The following is a 16256-nucleotide window of genomic DNA, read 5'->3' on the forward strand; positions in this document are numbered from 1 at the left end:
CTGATTCCTGGGATGGTGGGCAGGGGGACTGTCCTAAGAGGAACGATTGAGGAGACTAGGCCTATATTCCCTAGAATTTAGAAAAATATGAGTGGTGATCTCATTGAAACATATAACATTCTTACAGGGCTTGACTGGGTAGATGCAGGGAGAATGTTTCCCCTGGCTGGAGAGTCTAGAACCAGGGGTCAATCTCAGAATAAGGGATCAGCCATTTAGGACTGAAATGAGGAGAAATTTCTTCACTCAAAGGGTTGTGAATCTTTGGAATTCTCTACCCCAGAGGGCTATGGATGCTCAGTGGTTTAGTATATTCCAGGCAGAGATTGATAGACTTCTGGATATTAAGGCAATCAAGGGATATGGGGATAGTGTGGGAAGGTGGAGATGAGTTAGATGATCATGGTCTTATTGAATGGTGGAGCAGACTCGAAGGGCCAAATGGCCTACTCCTATTTCTTATGTAATGTTCTTATTTTAACATTTATGTAGGTTACACAGAATTTAAATATCCTTGTAAATACACTATTTTCCAAACTACTGAATGTAGAAGTTCAAGAATCAAGTTTAAAGAAAAATATAATTTTTTCAAAGTGTATTCAACACATCTAATAAGCTAGACGTTTACCATATTAAAAAAAAGACATTCCTGCCAGAACTACAGGAAATAGGGCATGATATCAAAACACCTTGCTGTAAATACAAGGACAATTCATGTCTGACATGAGGACATAGACACAAAAACAGCTACATAACAGTTTCCATAAATGCAGAACAAAAAAATTAAATTACTCAGTACAATTGAGAAGAAAATTGAGTCTTTCTAAATATAAAAGTCTCCATTGGAATATCACAAGACTCCATGGTGTGGCTATTATGCAAAAACGTGTTTAATTCTTCAAAACAGATTAACAGAAAAAGTTAACGGTCATAAACCATTAATGATAGAGTAATTGTGTATATATCTAGAATTTAAAACAGCAACTATAAAAGCATGAAACACACAACCCCGCCAGGAATAAGTCAATAATAACATTTTACTGAAGTTCATTCTGCCTCTCCAAATTCGTGTGTCCATTTATAATTTTTCCCAATTAATTAAAACCTATAATTCAAACACAGCCTCCTATTACAGCAACAATGTACCTTCTCATGGTGATACAGTAACAAGAAGCAGCACATGAACCCTGAGATTTAACTCACAAGAATAAAGTTAAATGCTATATTGTCTTCTCTAACCTGGGCCCCCAGCCCCTCTCTGTCCTCTCAACCACATCCCCCATTTCTTCTCTCTCCTCACGATCATGTCACCACTCTCTTCTCAGCAGCCCCCTCAGTGCCCCCCTTAACTGTGCCCCAGCCCCTCCTAAATGGAGTTAGGACACAGATCAGCCATGATCTCCCTGAATGGCAGGGCAGGCTCAAGGGGCTGAATGACCTCATCCTGTTCGTATTTTCCTCCTTACCTGTGCTCCCACTGCTCCTCTCCTCTGTAGCTCCAGTTCCCTCATGTCTCTTTGGCATGTCGACCTTTATTGCAAGGGGGTTGGAGTATAAGAGTAAGGAAATCTTGCTACAATTGTACAGGACCTTGGTGAGATCACACCTGGAGTACTGTGCACAGTTTTGGTCTCCTTATCTAAGGAACGATATACTTGCCTTGGAGGCAGTGCAACAAAAGGTTCACTAGATTCATTCCTGGGATGAGAGGATTGTCCTATGATGAAAGATAGTGTAGAATGGGCCTATGCTCTCAGGAGTTTAGAAGAATTAAGTGATCTCATTGAAACATACAAGATTCTGAAGGGATTGACAGGGTAGATGCTGAGAGGTTGTTTCCCCTGGCTGGAGTGTCTAGAACTAGGGGCCATAGTCTCAGGATAAGGGGTAGGCCATTTAAGACCGAGATGAGGAGGAATTTCTTCACTCAGAGGGTTGTGAATCTTTGCAAATCTGTACCCCAGAGGGCTGTGAATGCTGAGTCTTTGAGTATATTCAAGGCTCAAATATAGATTTTTGGACTCTAGAGGAAAGTGGAGTTGAGGTCGATGATCAGCCATGATCTTATTGAATAGGGGAGCAGGCTCGAGGTGCTGTATGGCCTACTCCTACTCTTATTTCTTATGTTCCCCTCATCTTATTTGTCCTCTTTTTTATAGACCAAAAAAAAACCATTAAACAAATAAACCCTTTAAATAAACCCGATTAATCAAATTAAAATTTGGCCCCTTAAATCGATTATGCACTCCAGTCCCCGCGGAGCCCACCGGTTCATCTTATTTGTACCTCACACCGCTACCCTAGCCCCTCCTCCATCTCTCACCTGCGCCTCAGTCCCGCCCTCTTTTGCCTCCTCGCCAAGTTCCGCGGGCCCTAGCCCCGCCCCCTGCGTGCCTTAGCCCCGCCCCTCACCTGTGTGGTGTTGTTCCCGCCCTCCGCCTCGTGGGTGTTCGTTCCAACAATTGTCTCCGAAGCGGCAGCGGCCCTCCAGGAAATACTTGCACACCGGCATGCTGGCTCTCCCAAGGCGACCTCTGTGACGTTACTCTGACATTCCAACCCGGCTTCCTCCCGCCTGCAGCTGGCTGGCGCCGTCGCGCTCTCTATGACGAACAACGTTCTACGACATGCCGCGGGGTCCGAAGGGAGATTCTCGTGTTTGTTAATGTCAGGAGGATGGCACCCCCGCACCTGGATTGTCGATTTTTCAGAGTTTGGGATCTAATTTAACATTAGAAGGTAACAAAGCACGTGTACTATCATGAAACTTTCCATCCGATCACAACTTACATTCGTTAAGCTTGAATTTAAAAGTTGCAAAACTTCAACGGTCCTCCGGCGAGTAGTTAACGACGTTGTGAGCGGCGCGTTCTGATGACGCCGTGGTGCGATTCCAGGGGGCGGGGCAATGATTGTGAACGATTCCAGGGGGCGGGGCTTCAATGCTGAGCTCGGGGTCCAAACAAATTACTGCCGCCCCCAGTAAGATCGGCGCGTGCGCTGTTGTGTCAGGTGTGCGGAACTCATCGGTTAGCGTCTACAGCTGCAAAGTGGCACGGGTAGTTTTTGTTTGCCTGATCTGAATTGCACTCTTTCCCCTAAGGATACAGCCCAATTACCTTAAATCCAGACACCTCCCGCGTCCCCAAGGGTGCTGCTGAAGTTTAATAAACTAAAAGCAACGTAGAGCACGGAAAGGTTCTGGCTGCTTGCCCAGCCAAAACCACTTTACCCATTTAAGGCAATGGCTTGTGGGGTTATCAGGAACGTCATGGGAAGTACTTTTGCTCCACATTCCATTGACCCAGGCTGGCATCAGCAGTGCCCTAGATTTCTGAATTTGATAGAGGGTTGAATTGTTAGGGCAGCACGGTGGCATAGTGGTTAGCACTGTTGCCTCACAGCGCCAGGGACCCGGGTTCAAATCCGGCCTCGGGTGACCGTGTGGAGTTTGCACATTCTCCCCGTGTTTGCATGGGTTTCCTCCGGGTGCTCCGGTTTCCTCCCACATTCCAAAGATGTGCAGGTTAGGTTGATTGGCCATGATAAAAATTGACCCTTAGTGTTAGGGGGGATTAAATACGTGGGGTTACGGGGATAGGGCTTGGGTGGGATGGCTGTCGGTGTAGGGACCGGGTGCTAGGGTTTGGATGATCAGCCATGATCTCGTTGAATGGCGGAGCAGGCTTGAAGGGCCGAATGGCCTACTCCTGTTCCTATCTTCTATGTTTCTATGTTACCAAACTTATATTGCTAGGTGTCTCTTGGATTCAACTTTATCCCCACGCATCGTCATTAGACAACTGCGATGCATAGGTTTAATCCCTTGCAAACAACTTTCATTTATATATCGCGTTTAACATAGAAAAATGTCATAAAGCACTTCAACGAGGTAAACAGACAAAAGTGAGTGCCTAGACAAAAGATATTGGGAGGGATGACCAAAAGCTTTGTTAAAGAGGTAGGTTTTACAAGACGAGATGGAGAGGCAGAGGGGTTTATGGAAGGAATTCCAGAGCATGGGACCTAGATAGCAAAAGACACAATCGTGGGCTGCACAGAAAGTCAGAGTCAAAGGAATGGAGAGATTAGCAGGTGGGGGAGGTTAGAGAGAGGGGCAAGGCATAACAAACAGGATAGTGGGCAACTCAACTCACCATAAAATGTAAGAAGTCACACAACACCAGGTTACAGTCCAACAGCTTTATTTAAAGTCACAAGCTTCACCTGACGAAGGAGCAGCGCTCCGAAAGCTTGTGACTTCAAATAAAGCTGTTGGACTATAACCTGGTGTTGTGTGACTTCTTACATTTGTCCACCCCAGTCCAACTCCGGCATCTCCACACCATGACCATAAAATGAGTTAAGTGGAATTACTAATCTAGAGTATGGTGTGTTCTTCAGACCACTGCAAGGACACACCATACATCACTGAATAGTGGTTCCTTTTATTAAAGTGCAAAAGCTGCTCCCATCTGTAATCCAAAAACAATGGGCACTAAGCCCTAGATACAAGAGCACAAGTTCCCATATCACATTTCTAGATAATGAATTGCTTAATCCAGGTCTAAAAATGCTTAAGATGGCCTCCAGAGTATTCAGTGATACATCAATGTAAGCTGGAACCCTTCCTCTCTGCAACAGTTTCCTCCTTCACATCACAGAGTGGCATAGATAAAGACTTGGGAGCAGGTCAGCTGCCTGCCCTTAATCTCCCCATGCCAATGCACTGTTTTGTTATGTTAGCGCAAAATGAGGGACAAGGCTGGAAATGTAATATTTCTACCATTACTAATATTGATTCAATTAGGTGAGTAAAGTGCACACGATCAATTGTTTTAAAAAAAAAAAAAACCTGTACAGCACAGATCATAATTTAAAAATAAAGGCAAGGTTTATTAAAACAACTGAATTACAAACAACAAAAACCAAGATAACTTTAGATCATTAAGGTGCACTGCACCGAAAGAACATTTTAATAATAGAATCAAGCTTACTCAATAGTAATTTATCAACCTAGAAGTGATTGGGAGCTGAAATCAAACAATAAATTTCCTTTGATGTGGATTAGATTGAATTAATCCGATGTTTCCAATTTTGGCAATTGATACGTGATTGATCTTAACAGAGTTGCTTAACATTACCTTAATATATTGTAATTCATATTAATATCTGTACTAATGCTAATATTGTGATGGTAATAGGATTTCATATTTCTCTACAAGAGGATGCCTGAATTTTTGGAACAGAAATTCCTGATTATATCAAATTAAAATACATTGTCGGGGGGAAAACGTTTAATTACAAATTTCTTGCAACATATTTAATGTTTTTTTTTTACTAAGTGTAAGGTACAAGATCATATTTGATATCATCTGCAGGGCACATTCCCAACCGTAGCCATGCATCTTGGTGAGGCATAAGTGGAAGCTAAATGGTTGTCCACAGAGAAACGGACAATCATATGGAGTTACCCAAAGTCTACTCTTTAAACAGTTTCTAGTGATCCAAAGCAACAAAGGCAGAGGCCTGAGAGCTGTCCTGCTAACTATCTGAGAGAATGTGTTGGGAGACCCAGAGGGAAGGACTGAACACACACTGGGAATGGTTAATCAAGCTACAAGAAAAAAAACTCAAGTGAACTGAAGGTTCAATAGGCTGAAAATAAATATTTTATGGTTGGTTCTAAGCTTTCATTCAATGAGGTATAACATTTAACACTTTGGAAGACACATTCATCAAACTCCACAGGCACATTTGAATAATCAATCTTTAATATGGAGTCACTACTTGGAGGCATTGTAATTTAATATTTATGGGGAAGTTCCCACTGGGTATCGGTTTTACAAGTTAAGTGACTATGTTCTATAAAAATCCTAGCCACTAGGAACTCACCTGATTTCTGCCTACACAGGTTAAAAGAGGCAATTTTTTTTTGTTTTAAATGTTAAAAAGGAACATGCTGGGCAATGGGTAATTTGCTGGACACAGTCATGTGGTCCTAGATATTAGAACTGTAATATGAATGTAAATTTCCTGTGCTCTCACATCTTGAAACTATTTAAATTATGCCAAATTTGTACTGTGTTGGTATTCAACGCCACAGTCAAAGTAGTGGTAAATGTTAGAGAAGACTTGGGGGCGGGGCGGGTGAGGAGAAAGAGAGTATAAAGTTAAATCTCTTAAGGAATAATCTGACAGTCCAGTTGAGTTTATTAATAATGAGGCTCAATTGTATTGATATAATTCCTAACCAGGTCAGTTAGAAAGAGCTGGCTTCTGCTCCCCCTGCCTTGCTCTCCTTGACGTGTTGAAGTTGAAATTTAATTTAGAATGGCATTATTTGTGGTGCACATAGGACAAGAGATGCCTGACAGCGAGATACAAGATGTTAACTCAAATAGTTCTGATGTGCCAATAAATTGTTGTCTCATTCAGCACAAGGGTACTTTATCAAAAATACCATTCAGCCCCTCGAGCCTGTTCCGCCATTCTATTAGATCATGGCTGATCTGTACCTCAACTCCATTTGTTGTTGTTCCATGTCCCTTGATACACTTAACTAGTAAAAATTTATCAATCTCCGTCTTGAAAATTTCAATTGACTCAGCATCCACAATCTTTTGGGGGAAGAGAGTTCCAGATTTTTACTACTCTGTGGAAAAAGTGCTTCCTGATTTAAACTCGTAAGTAGCTGAGCTCTAATTTTACTATTATGACCCCTTGTTCTGGATTCCTCCACCAGAGAAAATAGATTCTCTATATCTACCTTATCGAATCTCTTATCTTAAAACAGCTCACTTAGATCACCCCTCCACCTTCGAAGCAAACCAAGTTTAAGCAACCTGTCCTCAGTTTAACCCTTTCAGCCCCATTATCATTCTGGTGAATCTGCACTATATCTCCTCCAAGGCCAATATATCTTTCCTGAAGCCTGGTGCCCAAAACTGAATGTAGTACTCCAGATGGGGTCCAAGTCCAGGTTAGTTGGAATGGCACGAGTCCACTCGCTACTTGGGAAGTGGGGTTAGGTTGCTGGAATACTCGTACACAAAATGGCATCCATGGTGGGGCAGCAGGAATATTATTCCATTTAGTTTGAAAAACTATAAAAATTGTATTCAGCAAATTATTGATGGCAGAATATCAGTATTAATGAACGAGTCAATCTCAACAAAACAAATTAAGGAATACAACTACCTTACACTCACTTGATAAGCTTTCTAAAAATGTTGTGGTAAATATGTGTGATCTTTAAGATGAGGGAGGTCAATGCCAGAGAAATGGAACATATTTCTACAGCATCAGGCAAGCGAGCATCCTAGGTCAGGTATGCCACAGGCTAAATGCAACAACATGCCTTAAAACTGAGCAATATTGCAAAACTAAACGTGATTAAGTTATGGGTAATTTTATACCACTGATGTACATACAACACATACACTAGGAACTGGGTTCCGAAATCGCCCAAGCTCATTTCATTTTAGGTACTTTATAGCAGATAGAGAGGGGACTTTCACATCCTACTGGTGTGAATTTGAATCCAAGCCCCAAGGAAATGGGCAATGTAATGCTGCTTCCCCTTTTGGGTTTTCTTTACTCTTAAACTTTAAACAAAAAAAAATGCAAATTAATCCATAATGCAGTACATGTACTCAGTGTGATGAATGGCATAATGGTAGTAATGATAGTGCTGCAGAAAGTGACAGAATACAACATCAAAGGACTGTATGACAGTCTTTTCTAGCAGAATATAGGAAAATGAATACAGGTTTATAAATAGAATTCATAAAGGTCATAATTATGAAAAATATTCAACTCCGATCCTATTCTTCTGTATTTACTTGCAGTTTTGCCATTTATGGATTATGTGGCTCAGATACCTTAAGTATTTTTCATATTCAGATTGGATGACCAGCTGTCAATTTATTCATTCATAAGTGTGATCTACATTCTTCTTCCCGGTAACTAAAATTAACTCATGGGCAGTCTGGTTACAATGCAAATCTCACCGAACAAAATAATTTAACATTCAAAATGCAGATTTCAAAGTGTCTTTTTAAATCGACTACACGCCGACAGAAAATCCTTGTTTTTACTTTATTTAGAGGAGACCGTAGCCCAGAAGTTATTGTTGCCAGTATTAGCAGATGAATGCTTCACACATTTATAAGCCATTCCTTTGTGCTATTTTAGCAGAGGTGTTAACCCATTTAAAATAAACAGGTTAATGCCCGCTTTAAAATAATGGCCAGAAGAATGTTGTTGAAGCATAATCCATAAATTCTTTGAAAAAGGAATTCGATAATTGTTTGAAAAAAAGAGAATATTAATGGGAATGAAGAGCAAGAGCTTAGCTTGGTGGCTTGTGCGGAGAAAATCAGTGTTGCAGGCTGAATGGCCTGTTCCTGTGCTGTAATATTCTATGATTCTATGTCAAAAAATACATTAAGTGTTTGTCTACTAATAGTGCCAACAGTAATTTATAGACTTGCATGTTGAAATTAGAATTAAAAGCAAAACCATATAAAATATCTCCTTTTCTATAGTAATTTCCAGAAATATCCAAATATCTTTACTTTTTCTTAAAGCAATTTGGATAAAAATGCTGCAATGTTAAGCAAACAGCCTTTTTTAATAACTCTTAAGAAATAATCCTGAATACCAGCGTCACTTTAAGACATCTCAAAAGACTCTGAGTTAGAAATGTCTTCAAATACCAGTTTAAGCCAGCACAAACTGACAGAACAGATGTCATCCTTGTAGCTCCAAGGATGTTTTTTTCAAGTTTCAAGCTTTTCTTCATTTGCACCACATGTGTCCACAACACATATAAGACAGCTGGTTACTGGGAAAGCACGGACCTTAGAATTGGTTGTCCATTTGTCAGTCTCAGTGTTATACTCCAAAATGTGACCTAATCGGCCTACACCTTGGAAACCAGCCAAGACATAGATTATGGAGCCTACTGCTGCACATTTAACTGTTACCCCTTTCCAGGGCATCGTTGACACCATTTTCCAATCATTCATCTTAATATCATAATATTCTATGGAATCCAGACCACCTGCAGGGACAAAAAAAAATTGATTAACTTTTCTTGCTCATTGCTAAACTATGCTACTTATAAAAATAACAGAAAATGCTGGAAATATTCAGCAGGTCAGGCAGCATCTGTGGAGAGAGTAACAGAGTTAAGGGGCTGGATTTTACCAGCCGAGGAGGCGTGTCTGGAGGTGGCACTGCAAAAAATGGGAGCGGGTCCCAAACCCGCCTCCAACCAATCTTCCCGGGAGTCGGGTCACCGATTTGTGCAGGGTCCCGACTCCAAGAGGCGGGAAGAAGATTACAGCCACTTAACTGCCTGTTAACAGGTAGTTAACAGGCAGTTAAGAGGCTTTTTCCCATTTTTTGACTGCTGCTGCGGGCTTTCTGACGTCAGGGAACTCCGCCAGGTTAAGTGAGGCGTGATGTGGGTCTACTGTAATTTCTGTGTATGTATGACAGCTGCAGAAGTGGTTTAAAGGATTCAGTGGGACACTGGTGAGTATCAGAGGTAAGGAAAAGTTATGAAAGTAATTTTTTTATGTGTTTAGATGTTTCTGTAGGTGACAAGCTGTGAAGTGTTTGTGTAGGCTTATCTCATCGGGAGAAGTGACAGATGGCTTCTGCAATCTGATGGCTTCTGCAATCTCAGCTGCAGCTGCCATTTGTTTTATCCTAAGGAGAAAGTAATTGGGAGCCTGGGTACAGTGATTGTTAGTGTTTGACAGCACCTCAATGCTGTCAAACACTGTCAAATCATCTGTCAAACAAGTGTAGTGCATATGCCTTAAAACCGGCAGATGAAGCATCATCAACTGACATCATCTGACACCAACTTTCCCTTAATTGGCTGGCAAACTCGCAGGGCAGGCTTAACAAGGCCAATCAGGGGGAAATAGCGTCAGCTCGTCAGACGTTGCTGGGGGCGGGACTGGAACCCGAAAACCAGCAGTCCCGCCTCGAACTTGGCCTTCCAGGTAAGATTCCATCCAATGTTTCAGGCTGATGACCTTTCATCAGAACTGGGAAAAGTTAGAGATGTAACCGATTTTAAGCAAGTGCAGGGGCGGGGCGGAAAGAACAAAAGGAAAGGTCTTCCTTTTTGACGGAAGTTCATCGACCTGAAATGTTAACTCTGTTTTTCTCTCTCCACAGATGCTGCCTGACCTGCTGAGTATTTCCAGCCTTTTCTGTTATTACAGAAATGATATTGTCTTTCTGAGGGGTTGGGCTGTGCATCTTTTTATCTGAGACTAGGATTGAAATAGTGAGGGAATGGGGGAGGTGGGGTGGAGCCTGGGGATCAGCTCTGGTTGCATTTCCTCCACTGGCTCACCTCTCCCTACTTCTAGAACTACTGTTCTTCCAACTCTGATCTATTGTGCGTTCCTCCTCCCTCCGCTCTACAATCAGTGGCAGGCCCTTCGGCCATCTTGCCCATAATTCTCTGCCTTGTATCATGCTTCCTCCACCTTTTTAAAAAAAAAACCTTCTTAAAACTTACTTCTTCAACTGTGTCTTTTCTCCTTTACTTTCCCTCCTACTCCTGCTTAGGTCCGACTCCAAACTGTGAAGCGCCTTGGGACATTTTGCTATATTAAAAGCACTATGTAAATGTAAGCTGTTGTATTAATATGGTCGTCATGTCCTACCTGTAATTATACTATCAAAGTGAGTATCTACACGAACATGTTTGTGTCCTTCTACGCAAGCGCGCGATCCACATCTCTTTCTGCGCATGCATGTTGTCACCGATGTCACGCATGTACGGTGCATGGCGCGGGCCAACGTTTTGTTCAGCTTCGCGGGAGGCCGACCGTTACTGCCCGGGGGAGAGGGAGAGGGAGGGGAGGGGGGGAGAGGGAGAGGGAGGGAGAGGGGGAGGGAGGGGAGAGAGGGAGAGGGAGGGGAGGGGGAGAGGGGGAGGGGAGGGGAGGGGAGAGGGAGGGAGGGGAGAGGGAGGGGGGGAGAGGGAGGGGGGGAGGAGGAGAGGGAGGGGGGGAGGGAGGAGAGGGAAGGGGGGAGGAGAGGGAAGGGGGGAGGGAGGAGAGGGAAGGGGGTGATCGGAGAGGGAAGGGATCAGGGGGGGAGGGAGAGGGAGAGGGAGGGAGGGAGAGAGGGAGGGAGGGGGAGGGAGAGGGAAGGGGGAGGGAGAGGGAAAGGGGATCGGAGCGGGAGAGAGGGGGGATCGGAGGGAGGGAGAGGGAGGGGGGAGATCGGAGTGAGGGGGGGGGAGATCGGAGTGAGGGGGGAGATCGGAGTGAGGGAGAGGGAGGGGGGAGATCGGAGAGGGAGTGGGGGGGGAGATCGGAGAGGGAGTGGGGGGGAGATCGGAGAGGGAGTGGGGGGGAGATCGGAGAGGGAGTGGGGGGGAGATCGGAGAGGGAGTGGGGGGAGATCGGAGAGGGAGAGGGGGGGAGATCGGAGAGGGAGAGGGGGGGAGATCGGAGAGGGAGAGGGGGGAGATCGGAGAGGGAGGGGGGGGAGATCGGAGAGGGAGGGGGGGGAGATCGGAGAGGGAGGGGGGGGAGATCGGAGAGGGAGGGGGGGGAGATCGGAGAGGGAGGGGGGGGAGATCGGAGAGGGAGGGGGGGGAGATCGGAGAGGGAGGGGGGGGAGATCGGAGAGGGAGGGGGGGGAGATCGGAGAGGGAGGGGGGAGGGAGAGAGAAGGGGGGAGGGAGATGGAGGGAGGGGGATCGGCGGGGGAGGAGGGGGATCGGCGGGGAGGAGGGGGATCGGCGGGGGAGGAGGGGGATCGGCGGGGGAGGAGGGGGATCGGCGGGGGAGGAGGGGATCGGCGGGGGAGGAGGGGGATCGGCGGGGGAGGAGGGGGATCGGCGAGGGAGGGAGAGGGGGGATCGGAGGGGGAGTGAGAGGGGGGGATCGGAGGGGGGGGGAGGGGGATCGGAGGGGGAGGGGTAGAGAGGATCGGAGGGGGAGGGGTAGAGAGGATCGGAGGGGGAGGGGGAGAGAGGATCGGAGGGGGAGAGAGGATCGGAGGGGGAGAGAGGATCGGAGGGGGAGAGAGGATCGGAGGGGGAGGGGGAGAGGATCGGAGGGGGAGGGGGAGAGGATCGGAGGGGGAGGGGGAGAGAGGATGGGAGGGGGAGGGGGAGGGAGGATGGGAGGGGGAGGGAGGATGGGAGGGGGTGGGAGGGGGAGGGAGGATCGGGGGGGGGAGGGGGGGGAGGGGGAGAGGATCGGAGGGGGAGGGGAGAGGATCGGAGGGGGAGGGGGAGAGGATCGGAGGGGGAGGGAGAGGGGGGATCGGAGGGGGAGGGAGAGGGGGGATCGGAGGGGGAGGGAGAGGGGGATCGGAGGGGGAGGGAGAGGGGGGATCGGAGGGGGAGGGAGAGGGGGGATCGGAGGGGGAGGGAGAGGGGGGATCGGAGGGGGAGGGAGAGGGGGGATCGGAGGGGGAGGGTGAGGATCGGAGGGGGAGGGTGAGGATCGGAGGGGGAGGGTGAGGACGGAGGGAGAGGATCGGAGGGGGAGGGAGGGGGGGATCGGAGAGGGGAGGGAGAGGATCGGAGGGGGAGAGAGAGGATCGGAGGGGGAGAGAGAGAATCGGAGGGGGAGAGAGAGAATGAAGTGTAGGAGAGAGAGTCAGAGGGGGGGGAGAGAGGAAAAGAAGGACTTGCATTTCTATAGCGGCTTTCACGACCACCGGAAGTCTCAAAGCGCTTCACATCCAATGAGGTACTTTTTGAAGTGGAGTCACTGTTGTAATGTGGGAAAGGCAGCAGCCAATTTGCACACAGCAAGGCCCCACAAACAGCAATGCACTAATGACCAGATAATCTGTTTTTGTTATGTTGGTTGCGGGATAAATATTAGCCAAGGCTCCGGGGATAACTCCCTGCTCTTTTTCTAAATAGTGCCATAGGATCTTTTACGTCCACCTGAGAGAGCAGACCGGGCCTCAGTCTAACGTCTCATCCGAAAGACGGCACCTCCGACAGTGCAGCACTCCCTCAGCACTGCACTGGAGTGTCAACCTAGCTTTATGTGCTCAAGTCCCTGGAGTGGGCGCTTGAACCCACAACCTTCTGACTCAGGCGAGTGTGCTACCAACTGACCAACAGCTGACAGGAGGTCAGGAACTTGGAGTGTGTGAGCGGTAAAGAGTACAGAGAGCAGTGGAGATGGGGGAAGAACGTGATCCAGGTCTAAAGGGTGGGAGGATAAGAGCAAGAACGTGATCCAGATGGTAAGACGGATCACTATCTTGCAACCCCAGCCCCTTTACACCCACACCACCTCCTCCCTCTCCTCCCCTAGACCTGGTTGATTTCTTGAAAAGCTCGGTGAGTGTGTGACAAGTGACATCATTGGACTGGACGAAATCCTGAAGTCATGACATTGTCACTATTCACTTCATACCCAATAAACCTGTTAACAACCCGTGACCCACACACAATGTCCCATCTATGGGGGTGGGGGGGGGGAGGGAGGGAAGGTGATGAACTTGGGCAGGGGGAGAAGGTCAAGAACTCACGAGGGTGAGCCCTGTCTGTTCCAAGTGTGTTCTGATCTGTCTGGAGTAGGCAGTCAGAATGGCTCGAATTACACTTTGCAAAGTAACTGATTACGTAGGCAGGGAGGATCTAATTACACATTCCAGAGAAACTGCTGGGTGTGTCGTGTCCTCCAAGGGGACCAATCAGCACTCAGGACTTGTCATCAAGGGGGCCAATCAAGAGCTTTTGGTGTTGCGAATAAACACGTCCAATTATTATTTGGCTGCACTTGTATATTACTAGTGGCTCTTATGGTATTGCATCAAAAAATACATGGTTTTATGAAGACAAGACCATTATACCACAAACACACAATGTATAATTCTCCTGCTGGAGTCAGAGTTATAACGGCACAGAAGGAGACCATTCGGCCCATCGAGTCCACGCCGGCTCTCTGCAGAGCAATCCAGTCAGTCCCATTCCCCCGCTCTATCCCCGTAGCCCTGCAAGTTTATTTCCCTCAAATGCCTATCCAGTCTCCCCTTGAAAACATCGAGTGTCTCCGCTTCCACCACTTCCGTCGGCAGCAAGTTCCAGGTCCTCACCACTCGCTGCGTAAAAAGGTTTTTCCTCACGTCCCCCCTGTATCTCTTGCCCAAAACCTTAAATCTGTGTCCCCTAGTCCTTGTACCATTAACTATTGGGAACAGCCTTTCCCCGTCTAGCCTATCCAAACCCATCATAATCTTGTACACCTCTATCAAATCACCCCTCAACCTCCTTTGCTCTAATGAAAACAAATCCAGCTTCTCCAACCTGTCCTTGAAGCTAAGATTCCCCCATCCCCAGAACCATTCTGGTAAATCTCCTCTACACCCTCTCAAGGGCTTTCACATCCTTCCTAAAGTGTGGTGACCAGAACTGGACGCAATACTCCTGTTGTGGCCTAACCAGTGCTTTATAAAGGTTCAGCATAACTTCTCTACTTTTGTACTCAATACCTTTATTTATGAAGCCCAAGATCCCATATACTTTGCTAACCACACTCTCAATATGCCCCACCACCTTCAGGGACTTATGCACATTAACTCACAGGTCAATGCAGTCAAATTGGTATCATCCTCACTGTTTGCCACACCCCCAAGTTTGGTGTCATCGGCAAATTTAGAAATTCTACTCTGTATTCCAATATCCAGGTCTTTTATATATATCAAAAAAAGCAGTGGCCCCAGCACTGACCCTTGCGGAACACCACTGTCTACCATCCTCCAGTCTGAAAAACAGCCATTTACAGGAAACTTTCGATTTACTGGCACCTAAATAACCGGAAATCTCGGTTAACCGGCAAAATTCAGGAGTAGGTTCAGGTAACTTTTATTACTTTTTTTACTCCATTTGTTGCTGTGCAAGGGTGTGGCTGCAGCTGTTGCTAAGCTACAGAGACGCTTGCAACTTGTGCCCATTGTTCTGAAGCTAAGCAACAGGGTTTGTTGCTTTATACGGAGCTCTCAGCTCCGTATCTTTTACTATAGCATTCGGTTATCTGGAATTTTTGATGAACCGGCACCATATCAGTCCCATCCGTGCCGGATAAAAAAATGTTTCCTGTACCACAACTCGCTGTTTTCTGTCCTTAAGCCAATTTTTTATCCAAGCTGCCACTGACCCACCTATTCCATAAGCCTCACTTTTCTTAACCAGCCTTCTATGTGGTACTTTGTCAAATGCCTTCTGAAAATCCATGTAGACAACATCCATTGCATTCCCCTCATCAATCCTCTCTGTTACTTCATCTGCTTGTTGGCTCTCCTTAATTAGCTTAAACCTCTCCAAGTGCCTGTTCATTTTTTCCTTGATTATTGTTTCTGGAGCTGAACCTGATCGAAGATCTGAAATTTGTAACAGTGACCAATATCTAAGTACTGAGGACTAGCCTATGTGCACTAAAGAGTATTCACCAAGAAAACTACGAGCAGAGCATATGTGCCAGATGGCTGAAGTTCAGACCTTGGAAAGTGATATACTGGATCCCAGTTAGAAAATATCACATGGAAGATTAAAGCTAAGATGGCAAACTATGCTGTGAAAGACTATCAACAAGCCGTAGTAACTGGCAGAAGGGAGAAAATGACAACAACAATTGGAAATTAGTGCTTCCAAATGGATGACTGACAATACCAGTTTTATTTCCTTTTTCCTACCAGTTCTTTCTCGTCCTCCTCATCTTTCCTCTACTCCCTTAGATAAATGACCATTATTCATATGTATGCCTTGACAGCAACTGTAGCAGGCTATTTCACGAGGGAAGCATCACACAATCCTCAACTGATGTTCACCAACACACTTCTAGCAGGGATGGTCGGATAACAGTCACGAGTGGGAACACTGGCTGATATCTCCGCCTACTCCCCCAACACCAACCCAGACACACTGAGGTCAACTGTGGCACCCCAACCCAGCTAAGGCCTGTTAATTCAGCAGAGACCAAGTACTTGAGAGTTTTAACATCAATGGAACTCATTAATTATTTTAATACAGGGGGGTTAGCAGAATAATTATTGGGGCCATTGTCCTGAAATCTGGCACATGAAGATTTTTAACGAGGCTAAAGCCCTGCACAAATTTGTATAGTATAGCTACACAGCATAAGGAGATGAGTGGTATCACTATACAAAGAATACAATACAGGAAAAATATTATAAAATGCTAACTTAACACCCAAAGAGGGAGTTAGGAGTTGGTGTCATCA

The 16256-nt window shown here is 46.0% G+C and overlaps 2 protein-coding genes and 1 long non-coding RNA gene across 6 annotated transcripts in view; 1 reads left to right on the plus strand and 2 right to left on the minus strand.

The window, feature by feature from the left end:
• nup42 (nucleoporin 42) overlaps positions 1-2551 on the minus strand; it is a 32353-nt gene extending 29802 nt beyond the window's left edge. For 2 of the 4 annotated variants that reach the window (XM_085988460.1, XM_085988458.1), the window contains exon 1: positions 2413-2551. In XM_085988460.1, the coding sequence (XP_085844586.1) occupies positions 2413-2512 (100 nt within the window). In that variant the 5' untranslated portion in view covers positions 2513-2551. Of the gene's footprint in view, positions 1-1466; positions 2210-2412 lie in introns of those variants that run through there. The other 2 variants (XM_085988462.1, XM_085988461.1) reach the window with 2 other exon arrangements.
• A 117-nt stretch (positions 2552-2668) lies between these two features.
• LOC147117465 (uncharacterized) lies at positions 2669-10727 on the plus strand. The gene is made up of 2 exons (XR_015078452.1): positions 2669-2739; positions 10201-10727. It is a non-coding gene; the product is annotated as an uncharacterized LOC147117465 (long non-coding RNA).
• klhl7 (kelch-like family member 7) overlaps positions 4872-16256 on the minus strand; it is a 59103-nt gene continuing 47718 nt past the window's right edge. Inside the window, exon 11 of the mRNA XM_085988457.1 lies at positions 4872-9067. Within this exon, the coding sequence (XP_085844583.1) occupies positions 8784-9067 (284 nt within the window). The 3' untranslated portion in view covers positions 4872-8783. The remainder of the gene's footprint in view (positions 9068-16256) is intronic.

The sequence above is a fragment of the Somniosus microcephalus genome, chromosome 5 (assembly GCF_052327205.1).
Source record: "Somniosus microcephalus isolate GS21.2 chromosome 5, FLI_Smic_1.0, whole genome shotgun sequence".
In the NCBI taxonomy this organism is placed as follows: Eukaryota; Metazoa; Chordata; class Chondrichthyes; order Squaliformes; family Somniosidae; genus Somniosus; species Somniosus microcephalus.